The following is a 17,991-nucleotide window of genomic DNA, read 5'->3' on the forward strand; positions in this document are numbered from 1 at the left end:
AGTGGTTGTGTGGGTGCCTGTATGAGTGAGTGGATGTATAAGTGGCTCTATGAATCAGTGAATGAGTGTGTGAGCACTTGTATGAGTCAGTGAATGGGTTTGAGTGGTTGAGTGGGTGTATGTGAAGTTGTATCAGGTTGTGAATGGGTGTGTGAGTGGTTCTGTGGATGATGTCATCAGTGATGTCACTCACCATGTCATGAGTGATGTAATATGTGTGAGGTCATAAGCAGTGGATTGTGGGGCGAAATTATAGTTAGCTCGGGTAACTATAACTGCTGAATTTCACTGGTTTTGGACAAGTGAAATGTGAGCCGAATTATAACGTCCCCGTAACCCTTTGGTTTTTTGAGTGAAATATATCTATATCTAGCTATCTATCTATCTATCTATCTATATCTTCAAGGTATGGAGATGTTGAGTTGAGAATAATACCTTTATATTTCTCTATATACACTTACATTTTGGATATTTTTCTCCTTGATATTCTGATACCATGACACTTTTGTTGTCGATGCTTACACATACAATCAAAGCAAACAAGTAGCAAAATATGCAAACAAAACAAAAACGTGTTTTTTTTTATTTTTGATGTTTTCGTTAGTGATGTCGGTCACCCTGTGGTCTCTTTAGATTGCCAACCAAGTTTCAATTGTGGCAGACCATAATCAAGAGCTCCACTTTATAAAAAAGTTACTTTTTCATGAAAAAAAACTGATAATTTGCATAGACTTGCTTAGCACAACTGATAGGCCATGAACAAGCTGTCATTGAATTTCTCAGGACAGAATGAGCACCAATGCCCAGATCAGAGCTTTAAGAAGACTTGATTGTAAATGTTTTTATTGTGCAAGTTTGGTTGAAGTGGAAGAAGGTGCTTTGCGCATCTCCTACTGCAATGTGCATCACCTTGTAGCCCGGAGGTTCTCAATGCACATCTGCAAAATGATTGTGCATTTCTGTTTCTGCAAAGGTATTCACTGCCCACAGTAGTTTTCGTTTAGTTCTGAAGTTAACGCCTGACCTGTAACCATTTAACTGCTCTTACTGGTGTAGATGATGCATAGATGATGTCACCTTACAATGTACTCCTGAATTTTGATCCAAAGAGCTGCCCAGTCTGTGATCAGAGAAGCTGCCCCACCTAATGGTGCAAATCAAACATTTTATCCACTGCTCATGCTCAAAATCCTCTGTGAAATAACGTAATGCACGAGAAATGTATGAGAGTTGGAAACATTTATTTCCATTTTTATGCTACAAACTTAAAATCAATGCTCCTTTGTTTTAGTCATATGGTACATCGTTCTCCATCCAGAGAAATAACTACCCATCACGCTGCAGTCCATTTGTTAGTGTTGGGCTGTTTATGGCATGTTTTTTTATTGTCGCAGGCCAGCAGGTCCTTGGCTAACCGCTAACTAAAAGATTTCTGTTTCTTGTTACAATAGTCCCTCTTGTGGCATATTTTCAGGTCTGGTGGCGTGATACACTAGCAGGTTCTCACGCTAGAAGGCCCTTTGCTTGTGGATAACAAGCCGCTCCTCGCTTCTAACAACAGTAGCATACCAATGACTTGTGGCACTGGTCATAAGATACCCTAGCAGTTCTTGAGCTGAGGTACATAACAGACCCTTTCCTTGTGGAACGCAAGCAGGCCATCTTTTCATGGAACAATAGCAGGACCCAGTCTTGTGTATCTTGTCATGTGTTAGACTATCAAACACTAATGCTCTGGTTCACTACTGTGGTACATTAGCATGTCCTTGGCATGTACTACACTTGTAGGGTCTTATATCTTCTTATATTAACAGGATCTCAACTTGTGGTATACGGCAAGGCTCTGGTCACGTGGTACACTAGCAAATTTACATGTGTGGTACACAAGCAGGTCCTTGTCTCACTGGACACTAGCAATTTCCCACCTCATAGAACGTTAGCCAAGTGTATTCTTGGGGTACATCACCAGGTCCTTACCACATACTACGTTAGTAGGTCCTTGGGTCTTGGTACACTAGCAAATTCACGTCTATGTTACACTAGCAGGCCCTTGTCTCGTCTAGCAGGTCCTCGTTCTACAGTTCACTAGGAATTCCTCACCTCATGGAATATTAGCCGAGTGTAGTCCTTTGGTCCACTGTCAGGGCCTCCTTTTATGATTCACTACAAGGTACTCGTCTCATAGTACATTAGCTGCTCCTCAAGGAAAACTAGCAGATGCAGGTCTTGTGGCACACTAGCAGCGCCTCATTTTGAGCTACTCTATTAGCTGATGCTAGTGTTGTTGATCCTATGCCCAGGTGATCATAGAGAGATGGTCATTGTCTAGTGAATATTAGTACACTGTACTTCTCAGTAATTAGATCCAGCAGAGCGTTGTCAATACATGGGCTTCTTCCAGCTTTATAACCTGGCCAGCAAGTTTTAAAAGTCACTCTTTAATTTCTATCATTCTTCTACGAACTGGTACGTGTTCAAGTTTACGTCAAACTTTGTGCTACAGTGCAAGTGTTAAAATGAAACAGAACATAAAAGCTCCTGCCAACAGTCTATAGATGTTTTGGAAACCTTCTTGCTAAGAGCAGATTCAACAATAAAACCCTAAAAGAATAAAAGAAAAACTGTACAAAGCGGCCCCTTGTCTTCCTTCCAAGCTTTGACAGCCACAGCTGTTGGGGCTGCACGAAAAGGTCTTGGCTCCACAGACATGACCTTGGAGAACCTTCTGCCTCTGAACAGCACTAGTCCTGTGACGGCAATACGACGCAGGCCAGGAGAGCTGTCCATCAGCCTCCCCAAAAGTTCTCCTCTTGTAACTGCACAAATCAGTCTCTCATCTGGGGGTCTATGTCCGTCCTTTGAAAGTGTTCATACAGGTGTAGGTTCCCGAGAATCTGTGGATTTCTTCCAGAGCTGCTGTAGGCAGGATGCTGCAGAGGGAAGGAGGGAAACAAACACAATGAGAAGGCATGCCAACCCCAAAGTGACCTAGCAACACTAGGCAAGGTTATCAATTTGGCCACAGACATCCTTTTTAAGCATCTGTGACAATATCATGCCTCCCACTTCTGATAGTAGACTAAACGCCTTTCTGCTTAAAAAAGGGCTCTATTTAAACTGCTAATACTAGTGATCGGGACATTGCTGGGGCCTGCTTCCCTATGCTTGCCCCATATATTCTCTTGCTATACTCTAACGTGAAAGTCCCAATTGATGACCAAATTGCAACCTGCTAAGCATCCCTTGATGATCCTGCACAACATGCAGTTTATAGTTGTGTAGCCTCAAGCGTCCCTGCACTGGCGGTCACGCAAAGGTGGGTTACAAGCAGTCACATCCCTCCTCCCCTCTCCCCTCAACACTCGCCCGGAAACAGACCACCTTCTGATCGAGGACCATAACAAAAAATTACCATCCACCTTTTGTGCAGAACCACCTCCATCCATGTGACACCTCTTTCTAAGAGACAACCACAACTAGTAAAAAAGGCCATCCATCCCCATTCCAAGCGAGTCCTCTTTTTAAGGGTGAAGCACAACTGAAGATGCCCAGCCACCCCTTCCGCAGAACCACTACCGACCACGTGAACCTTAACTGAATATGGCCATCAACGCCATGTGCAGACCCACCTTTGTCCAAAGGTATTGAACCAGTCTATTCTATGTACTTTTCTACTGTCATTTTTGTTACTTTCTATATGTACGTCTGTAATTCATCCATAACTCACCCTTATTTGTAATCTTGTACTGACTCTCTGATAGAAATGCTTCTGCTTGTTTCAATAATCTTCACAGATTCGCAGAGTGCCTTAGACACTGACTGGTGGGCTGCTAGCCCGCTGAGGCAGCCGAGGCCATGGACTCTGCACCACTGGTGGAAGGCGGCTCCAACATTATGAGATCAGTGCCAGCTTGGTGGGGATCTCCCTGCCTTCAGCGCAAAAGAGGGGGTGGCATTTGCTTGCAGAAGGAACAATATTCCTACTGGGCGGCCGAATTCATTTGGTCCCGCTCAGCATACTATTTTGTTTTTCTGAAACAAACTCTTAAAGTGGGAGTTTGTTTTTGGAAATAAATCACTGGCCTTGGCATGCATGGAGCTTTGCCTATCTGTGTCAAGGCATGTGTTTTCCTGCCTTGGAACATAAAGCCACGTGTGGTATTTTCAAGTTGGGTGATCAAGTAATTGTTGCACCTACCTTAATAGTGTATGCCAGCCCCACTGTGACTGTAGACAGGCCTTCAAGACAAGGGCTTCCAGTCGTGAAGCCAGATGATGCTCCGCCAGTGGAAATCTGACAATTCCCCATCTCTAAATAGGGTGGGGGAATCACGAGGTTGAGAGGCTGGGCGTCGTGGCCTGCACCCACCAACTTTAAATGACCCGTATGTCATCGAGACACAACTTTTCCAGTCACTTGCTTTTCAGTTACTAAACATGGGCCTCATCTACAGAAAAATGACACAGAACAGCGCTGCAAGCCATTTAGCTGCGTCGTGCGGCTTCATTTGCAAATCACAGGGATGCTTTGTATCAACAACAATATGACGCATCCCTGTGCTTTTAATTGGCTGCCATTCACAGGTATCCTTGCATAATTTTACATGGGTGCCTGCGCTGAGGGGATGATTGTTCTTGAGCAGGAAGGGACACCTTCCTGCACAAAATCAATCATTGATGGCATTTTCCTCTTTCTATGCATGCTGCTAAATGCAGCAATCATGGGAAGAGGAAAAAGCGAGGAGAAATAAAAGTATTTCTCCTCATTGCGTCTTTTTATTTCTCCTTGTTGCGTCTGCTTACGCCTCCCCTGGGAGGCGTAGAATTCTGACGCATTCCCAGTTTTATAAAATGTAAATCTGGGAATGTGTCAAGTTCCATGGCTGTTGTGTGGGAACACCCACAGCAACACCCATGCAGAGTATGGCATGAAAGGGGCCCATATTTACAAGGCCATGAAAAGTCACGCAGGGTGACTTTAAGTGGCCTTGTAAATATGGGCCAGCACACAGCACCGCCGGTGAGTCGCAAAAAGTGACACATCGGCGGCGCAATAGGCTTGTAAATAAGCCCCTAGCTCTTTAGGTCTTTCGAGTCAATTGCCTTGAATGATCTGAACCACGACCACAACTTCCAGCACGCACCGAGTTGCTGATTAAGCCGGGAAAGGACCACAGATCCCCTAGCGACAGAGATTCTTTTGGTGACCTTAAGCAAACAGGAGAGACTCTTGAAGGGCTGAATGAAGCAGGGAAAGGAACTTGTGGATCAATTTTGAGCTCACAAGTGCAAAGCGAGGAAGTGGCACCAGCATCCCGCAAATACGAATGTGTTTTGGTCCAGTTAATCAATATAGGAGGAACGACAGCCTCACTTCCTCTACTTGTAACTACTTGTTTTTCTATAGTTTCGCAACTTGTCTTTCAAACTAGGCGGTTTGGTTAGTTCATTTATGTGGTTTATGAAGTTAAACCCTCAATTTACTGCACTGAACACCTTATTAACCATGAACAAGCCCAAGAACTCGACACAAATCTGAGTGTTTCGTGGCTTCTTCAAGAGTGAGAAGCGCTATAGTGCTATAACACAGCACACTACAATGTTTCCCCTGGCTATCTTCACTCTGAAGCTGTGCTGTATTTTCCATATGCTTTGAACGATCTATTTTAACTGCCAAACAAATCAACCAAAAAGTGATCTCCCCTTTGTATTCATTTTGTCTAGGGTCACTTTCAAGTTCTGAAGCATGTCTTGGTGCACCTGAGTAGGCCGGGGCTCATACCCAGCAGTCTGACAGATCCCGTGCAGCACAGTTCAAGGCTACTTCTGAAAAGAGGAATCATTTAAATAGGAACATTGGCAGAACAAAATCAGTACAGCCCGAGGCGGACAAACAGGCTGCATCATGTGAAACAGTTTGAGTCACTGCGTGGAAACGTAAATAGGAAGCATGGAGCTGAACACAGGATATGAATCAGGAACCAGGCTGGGGGCAGGACTCGAGGCTGAGCCAGATATTATTGCTGGGCAGAAGCTTCTAATTCCATCCCGGCGAGCCAGCCGTGTGATCTGACAAGTGCCTTTAACCACATGTGACCATTTCCTCCAGTCTACAATTGTAGAAATGATATGTTTTATGGATCTCTAGACATACACGGCGCTGTAGGTTTACATTAGGAAAGCAGAGAGACAGTAAAACGTGTTGCAGTCTGAAAAACCGAGTACGGAGTATCGGTATACCATAATATTGTAGCTTAAATATCGAAGATAAAAATATCGATAGGGAAGTGAATGTCTGGGATTTATTATTCTTAACTTCACATTTACGTACCTTGAAAAAAATATCTATCTATATATATATCTATATATATATATATATATATATATATATATATATATATATATATATATATATATATATATATATATATATATATATATATATATATATATATATATATATCTATCTATATATTACCTACTGGCGGTCGCCAGTAGGTAGTTATAGTTAGGACCACGTTTCCATAGGAAAACCTCAACATTCTATTTTGAATAACTTTGGCGCCGGTCGACGAATCCTCGCGAATTTCTCAAAATAGGTGGGGCGCTACGCTCCGCTCCTACCCTGAAAGTCTCGGGGGGATTCGTCAAGCGGGGGCTGAGATAAAAGGGGGGTCCCAAAACGCGTTTTTCCCATGCATTTTTCCATAGGACCTTTAGAACGAGCTACAGCCCGAACGGCTGAACAGAATTACTAGAAATTTGGCAGAGAGGTAGTCCCTAGGTCAAGGAAGTGCCTTTTGTAGGTTTGGTGTAAATCTGTTCAGTAGATTCTGAGAAAATAGCCTTTAAATCAATATATATATCTGAGCCCGCTTACGGTACGCTTACCGTACGCTTACCGTAAGCTTACGGTGGCGTGCGCGAGCGCGATTCTGATTGGCTCTTAGATCTTAGTAAACATTCGAATCGGCCGAAACCAGGAAGCGGCGTCCGCCATTTTGTCTCTCGCACTGAGTGTTGTTTATCAAACATGATGGCCAAAAACATGTTACGGGGCTGTTTTGACAACTCCCTCCCACATAGTCATGTTGAGGGAGTCCCCAAACATCCCCCAAGAGCAAAAACGGTTTTATTTTTTTTTCGGCAATTTCGCGGGGTACGCTTACCGTACGCTTACCGTAAGCTTACCGTACGCTTACGGTAAAAAAATAAAAATAAAAAAAACACTATCCACACTTACCCCACCCCCTGTGCTTTTGGTGGCCGCAGGCCACCAAATGTGCAGGGCTTATTAATAGAGAAAAAAAACGTAATTTTGGCAACATGAAATTATAAAATCGAAATAAAAAAAACACTATCCACATTGACCTCACCCCCTGTGCTTTTGGTGGCCGAAGGCCACCAAATGTACAGGGCTTATTAAAGTTGATAAAAACCGTGCACGGAACGAACTGCGTTAAGTGGGCGCGCACGCCACAAATGGCGTAAAGTAACTTAGCATTTAAAAAACCGTACAAATTCACTGAAAAAACCATAGGTTTCACACACGTTATAGTTAGGAAATAGCATTTAAAAAACCTTGCTAATTCACTGAAAAAACCATAGGTTTCACACATGTTATAGTTAGCTGGACATTTTACTGATAAAAAACCAATGAAATTCCCCCGTTATAGTTACTGTAGGCAACTATAACTCACGCGACCGTAATCCTCTGCTGATGACATATGTGTCTTTATGAAAAAAAAATATTTGTAATATATGTATAGCTAAAATTTAATGGAAGAAGATATGGGCAAATAAGTGTCTAAATACAGTATTAGCATCAGCAGAGGATTGCGGTCGCGTGAGTTATAGTTGCCTACAGTAACTATAACGGGGGAATTTCATTGGTTTTTTATCAGTAAAATGTCCAGCTAACTATAACATGTGTGAAACCTATGGTTTTTTCAGTGAATATATATATATATATATATATATATATATATATATATAGATACATACAAATAATCAAGCTACATGTATGTACATTGAAGAAAATATTAAAGAGAAATAATAAATGTGATGATTTTGTACATGAAAAAGTTGAGCATTAAGCTGTAGTATAGTGCAGACATGTCTAACTGAGTCACAGATGAACGTATGCATGTATAGGTCAGAAAATTGTAGCTTAAACGTATGCATGTATAGGTCAGAAATGTTTGCTTTTTCTCCTACAATGTTTACAACAGAAGAAAACAGAAATTGGTAAAGATCGGTCGGTAAATCAATCTGCAAGAGATCTATGCAAATAATCTGAGCCATGCATTTACTGAATAGAGAAAAGGTCTCAAATGTGCACGCAATTGTGGTTACTGAACAATTTATTGCACTCAAGAGTGGAAAAAATGAACATGTTGAATGGATGATGGGTATTCCCTTGTTTAATCTTATCCTGGGGCAAATACTCAGTGGTGTGTCTGAGATGGCTCATTTGCCGTTAGAATGGCTCGGTGATAGTAAAATGAGTGCTATTAAATTGAATAATTGGGACCTCTGTTATTTACACGGCCTAAAAATGGCAGCTGTGTATTTTGAAGTTCCATGCAAAACAAATTATTATAATTAAGGGCTCATTTTTAGGTTAAAGCCTACCAGACAGCGCAGCTGTCTGATTTGCCAACGACACCTTGGGGACATTCCGAAAGCTTCCTTGGGAATGAATTCCACCCATTGCTTACGATTGGTCTTGTAGTTTGTACTTCACATTTTCTTGCTTTCTATTTGCTAGCTCTGTTTGTTTTAAGCTGTACAGCTTGAGTTTGTCCCTTCCCTTGACCAAACCTTATTTAATAAATTATTCAACCAGTACCGGATTTCTGTAAACAGGCCTTAAAATCTTGCTCTTATCCTGTCACATTTGCTGTGCATTCAAAGACAGAGGTCGCATGTCAGGTTCTGTCTTTCAGGGGGTTTGGTGTTTACTTCTTTTTCTCTGACTTCAAAGTGAGAGGATTTACGGGACAATTATGCTGGCTACTGGGGTAGTGCTTGAGGAAGGCTGTACAATGTTATTTTTTTCTAGCACACAACACAATTTAACTGCCTGTAAACAAACTGTGCAGATATTCCAGAATACCTCAGAATTAGAAAAGTGCAAATGAAACACATTTTTGGGTAACTCTGAAGTGTGGTGGAAACAAATATTTTAATATGATCAAAACAAATCAATACACTAGGTGATGACATTTCCACATATTATCGTTTATGCCCTGTATACTTTTATCAGTAAAACTGTATGTATATCTGTGCAAAATGTAATGGTCATTTCAATTGAAAATGTGCTGCCTGTAATGGCAGTGGTATCAAACCATGCATATTCCATTCTATGCCCCTCCACTGTACTCTGCACCACTCTAAACTACGCCCCTCCACTTCACAAGGCGTCCCTGCACTCTACTCTGCACCACTCCAGAGTTTCGTTGTTAATCTTAGTTGCAAGAAAACACCTTCATATCCCATCCCAATGCATTTCAAGTTATATATTATATCACTAATGTACCATTTCTGTCGGACAACATTAGATAAATTGCATAGTTATTACTTTTTACAGTCCCCCTGATGAAGGGTTTATATAACCCGAAATGCATTGTGATGGGATATGAAGATGTTTTCTTGCAACTAAGATTAACAACAGAAACAATGTGAAGCAAAATTGTTTTGGAGCTAATCACATGCTGCTGTTGTTAATTTGATGAAATATAATCATATTTACATGATTGAACGTGTTTGTACAATTGTGCAATCAAATATTGTTGAAGAAAGAAATACAAAAGCATCAAAACGATTTATTGTGTGTAGCAGTTATAATGAGTAGTGCACCATGTATGTAGTGTACATGGCCTTGTACCTCTAGGAAGGTGATTCTCATGACATCCTCATAATGCTTTTGTGAAACCCTTGGTGAATTTTCTTTGAATGTACGAATGTACAGATTTGCTCTCCTACACTTTTTATGTCAATGCACTATTTGACATCCGTTATAACTATAAGATGCTCAAGTATCGCCATAAAGTGCTCCTAAGCAGAACTAAATAAATGTGGTCTAGTACCGTTTATTCTGAGAGAACGTGGCTACAGTAACAACCACCACTAGATGCTTGTTTCCTTCTTCTGAATATGTGTCGCTGATGAAGTCTGGGCATACTTTGCACTATATAAATTCCCCCAAGGAGAAACAGATAAAAATTGCTATTTGTCACTTTACTATCCCAAAAGGCGTCTCCCACAAGTACCATAATTATTGTGCAAAATCATGTCTCTTTAACGTTCCTGCTGTTCAAAGAGGGCGAGTTCTTAGAAGCTGATTTGCCATGCTGTTTGAAAAGCCTCCACAAGACAGGAGACTGGACCATTACCATATATCCTTTGTGTACTAGATTTGGGGAGGATATTTACCTTTTCAAGATAACGAGTAGATGCATGGTCCAAGGAAGGAGAAGAATGGCTTGGTTCAATTTAACTGCTTCCACAGTCTTCCGGGCCACCGTCTCTGGCTTCAGGGATGGAAAAAGGTTGGGAAACCTAAAAAAAAAATAATCACAAATTGATTTGAAACTCCAGTGGTGAGGAATATTGATTTTACTGTCTATAAATGTTTTGGATCTTATAACTCATATGAGGAATTTTATACACAGACATGACTAGGGGCCATTTTATTCTGCATCAGTTTGTATTTTACAAGTAATGTTTTTGTGAACTGTAACAGCAACTCAGGTCCATTCACACAAGCCAGTTGACCCATGATTAGAAACTCTGTTCACATTCAAATACCATATCTGCAGCCAACTGTACTCCGGTGGTTAAAGGGAAAAATTCTGAGTCACACATTTACCAAGTCAAATCTCTTTCATCACTCCACGTCGCCCCCACTCTCTCTCCTCACCAAGCCTAATACTACTCCGTACCGCGTGGATATGATCAGGCTATGACTACACTATTGGACAAAAAAGAACTATGCCTTTCTACACCCTTGTCACACGAAGTTCCTTTACATTTCATACCTGCCAGGGATTGGTTATCTTATAGTATTCAAAATTGCCCAGAAGCGGGGAAAATGTTGTAAGTGAGGTTTTTTCAAAGCATTCAGCATATTACATAAATTTATTTATTTAAACATCCTCCAACTACAAAAACTGCATGCATTTGTAAAGGCCACACTAGCACACACTCGAACTGGCCGAAATCATCCTTTTTTCATATAATATGTATATTAAAGCAATGCTTGTGGTTCTTTTTAAGCATGGGACCAGTCCGTTTAAAAAAATCACACATCTGCTGGATACGCCTCCTTCCTGGAAGGAGGATCTTGGGAGATGCAATGATTTTAGGTGCCATGGACCAGTTTCTATTGTATCATTCCTCTGTCTCTAATAAATGGGCTATAGTTTTTACTTCAGTTGGAAATTTGGGCCACTGATGCTGGCAGCAGAGTTAGCGCGGGCTTGGTTTGCCTTAACATAGCATTAATCCTGGCAAGACTTTAAAAACTCTCGCATTTTCGAATATAAAAGATTTTATTCGCTTTCAATAAGCTGGTGTTTCTAGTCAAGTATGACTGAGATCCCAGAGAGTCACGCTTGAGAAAAAGTAGGTGAGAAAAATAAAGAATGGTTTCTGGAAGTCCATGCTGAAGGGATTGCTTCACAACAGAGTAAGAGAATCAGTGGTGCCATGAATTCTGTTGCTAACTGGATGTTGGGCAACTGGGCTTAGCTCGCACTTACCTCACTTTCATGCCTTGAAACATCTCTGTGCTGGTGTGGAATGGTAAGACTGTGGTGGCATGGACTCCGGGGCAGTCCAACAGCCCCAAAGTCAAGCTCTCCATAAACGCAAAGGAGGAGGCCTTTGATGTGCAGTAATCGATGGCACCAGGAATGGAAGATAGGGCCAGGATGGAGTTCAAACACACGATGTGACCGTTTTGTAGCTCCATCATTCGTGGGAGGAAAGCTTTTGTGGTCTAAAAATAGCAGAAAAATATTGAATGAGCTACAAGAATAACAATTGTGTCACAACAAGTTAAACAAAGCCTGGATCTCTGGGTGTACCAGTGACATCTGATGTTATCATCTGCTCTGTAAACTGAGTTACGATAACAAAAATATCCTTTCATTGAACTTTAGTTGAAGTCCGCTTTACCCTCAATGTGCCTTTAGAGGTGGACCATAATAGTTGATCTGAACTGACATCCGTGCTCTCTTCCCAAGGCTTTATGTCTTAAGAAAGAAAAACTAGTCTAAGTGACCAGCTATCTGTTCTTCTCACATAATGGGGTGCCCATGCAATTTTTGCATGTCATGTATATTTCTTCTTTCAATCTATCCCCTTATAACTCTGGGCTCTCTGGCCTTGGGCTTGGGATGTGGACGTACAACACGGAATGACTAGAGACAATGAAGGGATAAAGTGAACTGGCATAGCAAGAGCCTGAAAAGTTGATATACCTTTATTCTTTTGATCTGCTCTATCGAGCTATAATGGTACATATTTTATCTTTTACTGAATGCTAACGGACAACTTTGTTACAGTTTTCTGATCTCCTCCTAAATCTGTGCTTCCAAATAGTGTTCCTCCTGTTCTGCCTTGGACTTAGTTGTCTAAGATGCGAAAATCAGATTGTACTAACCAGGGCTTTAAGTAGGATGAAAAAAAAAGAGGGGGTCTCTCAGAGAGGCGTGGCCGATGTAATTAAGGGCATGGCTTAAAACACATAAGCTAAAACTCTTTACTTAGTATAGTGTGCTGCCCCACGTGTATTTTGCTGCTTCTGTCCATACATCCAGATATTTAACACAAGTAACATTACACCTACAACAAGCCAGGACTATTAGCTTTGTTAATGGTTGTAAGTTTCATAAGATGAATAAGCAACAACTACTTGTTAGACGGTGGTTCTGACACTATGGGCCGCCCGGATTTTCGCTTTTTGAGCACCTAATTGTTGAGCTTTTACTGTGGGGGGGCCTCATAAGTTGGGACTCACCCACAGTGAACTCAGGATGTAAGAGACTGCATGGGGATTTTACTGGTGTTCCCCTGGCTTGACCAGGCCACTGCGCAGCAGCTGGAGTAAGGGACACCGGGCTGGTTACATGCAGACACATGTGTACATGCGTGTGCAAACGTGTATGGGCTGCACAGGGGAGATTCCTAGCGTGTGCAGTCCAGGAGCAGCTACAAAGTGAATGGTGTGGCAGGACTTCTGCAGTATTGGGTGGTGACATGGAATAGGCTTTATACACTGGAAAGAAACATGCCAGGGAAAGTCAGTGTGTCTTACTGTTTTTTACTTCATTATTCCCCTATGGGAATGTGAAGCCATGGGCTAGATTAACTTCCATTAGGCCTACAGATTCCAGACACGCACTTAAGTCCACTGTAGAGGATGTGAAAATAAGTATTCTGCAGAGTCCAAAGTCATATTTGTACTGCTTTTGGGTCATCCAGAACTGTCATATTTCTCTGAGCCAGCCATGACCAGACCAAGGCGGAGGGCTGACCTCAGCTGAATGGATTGATAACCTTTCTTCCACAAGCGAGGGCCTCCTCTCCATGAAGAGAAGATGGGTGGGGCTACAGGCTCATCCATTAGCAGCTGTCACTGGGTGCCAGCACCAGGCTGCACCAAGGAGGGAAGGCAGCGTGGGGGGAAAGGGGCTTCAGAGACATGTGGCCACAGACCCTGGACGACGCCATTTTGAACAAGCCCAGAGGCTGGACAAGAAGGAAGGAGCAGGGGCAGGGACGTGATGTGTCGCTGTTTGATAGACCAACAGAGACTTCCTGCCAGCCCCCTACTCAACTTTTAACAAGTGCTTGCACAGGAAGAGAAGCTCTCTCTGGGGAGTGGTCTGCTGAGGCTGAAGGTGCTGGAGCCTGGCGCAATGGGCAGTTGGAAGGAGAGACCCCCTGACTGCCCCCAGGACCCTAATAGCACCAGAAGAAGAGCCCAGGACCGGAGCGCAGGAGCAGTGGCCTCTTCGCAGGGAGAAGAGAGGCCAAGGAGGAGAGCCAGGCGAAAGGCTGGTGCAGGGAGCCAGTGAAGACTGCTCCCTGCTGAATCCACCCTCTCAGAGACCCCGAGGGCGGAGGAGAGTGTTCCCAGTGGCTGGGGCTGGTAAAGAGGAGCATGAAGCGCCCCATAATACCTTGCCAGGCATTTGGAAATCTGCCGTTTTGGTGCTTTGTGGCCCCCAGAGGAGGGGGTCACCCTCACTTGTAAAAAGGTGCTGGGGGGAGCTGCTGGAGAAGCGCAGTCTTCCCCCCCCCCAGCACGAAGAAAAGTCCCACCCTCAGTGTCATGGGGACCTAAAGGAAACTACCCCTCAAGGGCTCAGCTAGCATTTAAACACCTTCTAGGCTGGAACTTTTGTTCTACAGCTGAGAGTGTGTGGAGAAGTGCATCATGGAGTGAAGGGCTGAGTTGGGGATGTGTGGAGAAGTGCATCTCCTGGAGGTGAAGTGGTGTAATTGCACCGAAATGCATTTACTAGTGGTTATTTCTTTTTAGGTGGACTGAAAGTCACATGTGTAAAGTGAAGTACCTGTGTAAGGTGATGTTAAGCTAAATGGAGTTATGTTGCTGGACCTTCCTGCTAGGGGGTCTGGCTGTATGTACATAATCCCATGCTTTTACCTGTGATTCCTTTTAAAGTGAAGAGGCGCACTGCAGGAGAAGTGTAGTTGCCAGGAGTACTTCTTTTGAAGGGACTGTAAGTCACATGTGTAAGGAGATGTCATAAGCCAAGTGGGGTTATGTTGCCAGACAGTCCTTCTAGGGTGTCTGGCTGTATATGCGTAATCCTGTGATTTCATCTGTGATGCCTTTGGGGGCTGTAATTGCAATGCATTCAAATGATCAACCAAGGTGATGAGTACTGTCATTCTAAAGTGTGCGTAAACATGGATTCTTGCTGCTGCGCTTAAGTGAAGACCCCAGACTGTTATCCCTTAAGATATAGAGGTGCATACTGTATGGTCAGTAGGGGATGCTCAGTCAGGGTCATGTGTCACCAAGGCAGGTTTACCACTTTTTAATGCTTGTTGAGGTAATGGGGTGGGTTGCCGCTGGGATGGTGCCAGTGCGCAGGGCCCTCGCTCCAGGTTATGTTCAACTATCTGCATTGGGGGCAAGTTGATGTGCATACATGGGAGTGGTGGTACTAGACCCCACCCCCCCTGCGGGAGGGGTGGAGATGTTATGCAATGTCACAAAGTAATTCCAACAGCTTATGTATATTTTTAAATTGGTGCATAGTTTTGAGTAGTGTGTGTTTAATAAATGTACTCTTACTTTTATAAAGCAAAGTACAGACTAGACAATCAAGTATTGACCTCCCTTGAGTGAGCCTCAGCCTGCTCTGCAACGCTACCCTCTGAGAGTCAAGCGCTACAATTGGGTGTTTGGTTCCCAGTGAAGGACAAATGTAGTCATGTTATTTGTGCAGGCCTCACAGATGCTGCCTCGTTTTCCAACACTACTTTGTAATATATAATATTGAAAAAATCTCAGTCCTCGAGGGCGAGGTTGTGGCGTCAGGTTAGAGGTGCCGACTTTGGAACTGAGAAAGCAGGTTCCAGCCTGACGTTGGCTCAACATCCTGTGATTAAAAAAATATAATGCGTCCTTATGTAATGTAACTGGTGCGCATGTGAAGCACTCCAATTACCTTCACCCAGTTTGTGCTACATAAAACTGAAAAAAAACGAGTCTCTTTAAAGTTACATCAAAAGCAGTGAGGGTGATACTACTACAGAGTTTAGTTTTTTTTTTTTTTTGAGATGGGGTTTTTTTCCACCATGACAGTGAGGGAAAATGGAGAGCCCAATAGGGACCTGTCTCAGCACCGAGCACCAACAAGACGATGCCCACTTTAAGCTCTGGTATTAACTGTTAGGAAAGTCAGTAGTCATGGGTTTTTCCATCAGGTCACAATTTCGGAGAACCTAAAAATCTATTTAGATAAAGTGTGTCATGTATCTTAATTGCAAAACACTAAATAAAATAAAACAATTTCCTTCAAATCTGCTTACATGAAAGGGGGCCAGACATTAGCAGCATACCATGATCAACAGTTTTATCAACGGATTCTGCACTACCAATGGGTGTCAATGGATATGTGCCAATGGGCAGGATTCAGGCCACACCTGGGACATAATCTGAAGAAGTTCCAGGATAATGGGAGCTGGACCTAATTTTAAATCACCTTGCTTTGAGGAGCTAGTCTATTGGCAATCTTCTGCTTTTCTTCTTTGAAAAGGGGCTTTGCTTGCCATTTCGAACTACGTTTTTGAAAATGTTGTTTTAATTTAAAAAGAGCGAACCTTTCGAGGCTATGGGCATGTAGCAGAATGCACTGGAACCATTAATTTAAACCACTATAAATCAGCTAAAAACCACTTCACAAGTAGATGTCACGAGTTAAAATGATTAGCACACAGACTGAAGTCTAGGAATAGAGTAATTATTTAACAGTTGGTCGCTTTGTAAAACATGCTGAAGCGATTATGCAGCTAAACTCTGAATCAAGCCTTTGTGCATTCCTAGCACATTCAAATACAAGGAACGAAAGCCAAGTTTAAGTCTGTGCATCGGTGCTTCTGAGGGATCCGACTCCATATGCTACTTCGCTTAGCTGTGCAATGGAAAACACACGACCGCAGGCGGCATATTTTATTTCATAGGCTACATTACTTGTCAGCTAACGCTCTCAATATGGGCTCCCTCCCTTCACTATGTAATGGCCATAGAATGCCGAGTGGTGACACGCTGCAGCGTTTGGCGTCACTGCGTCGCCTGTCTGACGCTGCCCGATGCCGAGCACGCCGTGGCACCATAAGCGCGCAAGTAATGCCATCTTATGCTGAGGGTAGAGGAAGCGCTTGTGTTCAGTTGCTGTTGTACGAAAATAATTTTTACTGAAACTTGGTGCAGGTCACCGACATCCATTGCGCATGTCTTTTATAAATCCCTGCACTTATTTCCCAACTTACTGAATTACTGAAGGCTCATCCAGCATGAACACGGATAATTCATTACTGAATCAAATTCAAGGAATTTTGATTGGGTGGCTGAGTCCGAGCGAGACAGATGCATTTTCTGGGCCCTCACCACACTTATTCCACCTCAGCAGACATTTCCTAAAACGAATCAGCTCCAAATCCTTCACGAAGTGCTCACTTGCATAAGCATAACACATGAATGTCTTATTGTCTCTTAAATTAACGACAATGGCTGTCAGTGTGGACGGGTGCACTCTGGCAGTAGTGAAATAGAGCAATTATGCTGGTGTCTCTAAACTTTAAACATGAAAACCATGCCAACGAGTTTCCCGTGATTGGTTGACTGAAATGCCAAATTAAAGAGGTTGATTAACGGCCTCTCAAACTTCATATTAAAATAAACAAGTTATTAACTCTCTTCACTTATGTGTAAACATCCTTTATGACTATTTGACTTTTTTCCTTCTTATTTTGCGAAGCTTAGAAAATATAAATGCATGCTTTTTCTAAATATATGATTATGGTACGAGTCCTTATAAATAGAATATCATTTTCTGAGATTTTTGTCATCTGCTTCGACGGGCAGTCAGGCGAGCTTGGTGCTAGAGTTCAGAAGGACTCCAGATGACAAGAGGTGAAAATAGGGTCTGTTTTTGTGTGCTGGTCACTGGATGCTAATCGTGTACTGTGCTAAAAAGTTATTTAGAGTGGACTGTGCAGAGAAGAACCAAAGGACTGTGTTGGACATATCAGCACCCAGTGAAACTGATGTAGCAAACAAGGGCTGTGGGGCAGGAGCGCAACCCAGCCAGGGCACAGAAGCAGACTACTGTGGGGGAGTTTTCAAATGGACTAACCCAACTTCCCTGTCGTAGACTGTCGTGACACCCCATACCTCTCTGCTCCTGGCCTCCACCGAGCCTCTCGCTGGCATCTTCCACCTAA

General features: G+C 42.8%; 1 protein-coding gene across 3 annotated transcripts in view; it reads right to left on the reverse strand.

Moving 5' to 3' along the window:
* Nucleotides 1-1,224: 1,224 nt before the first annotated feature.
* The window catches only part of DHRS3 (dehydrogenase/reductase 3), an 86,358-nt gene continuing 69,591 nt past the window's right edge, over nt 1,225-17,991 (reverse strand). Inside the window, exons 4-6 of one of the 3 annotated variants that reach the window (XM_085608643.1) lie at nt 11,766-12,004; nt 10,438-10,563; nt 1,225-2,930 (exon numbers count right to left, since the gene is read on the reverse strand). In XM_085608643.1, the coding sequence (XP_085464769.1) occupies nt 2,846-2,930; nt 10,438-10,563; nt 11,766-12,004 (450 nt within the window). In that variant the 3' untranslated portion in view covers nt 1,225-2,845. Of the gene's footprint in view, nt 2,931-3,649; nt 3,863-10,437; nt 10,564-11,765; nt 12,005-17,991 lie in introns of those variants that run through there. The other 2 variants (XM_085608645.1, XM_085608642.1) reach the window with 2 other exon arrangements.

Source organism: Triturus cristatus, chromosome 1_2 (assembly GCF_964204655.1).
Source record: "Triturus cristatus chromosome 1_2, aTriCri1.1, whole genome shotgun sequence".
Classification (NCBI taxonomy): Eukaryota; Metazoa; Chordata; class Amphibia; order Caudata; family Salamandridae; genus Triturus; species Triturus cristatus.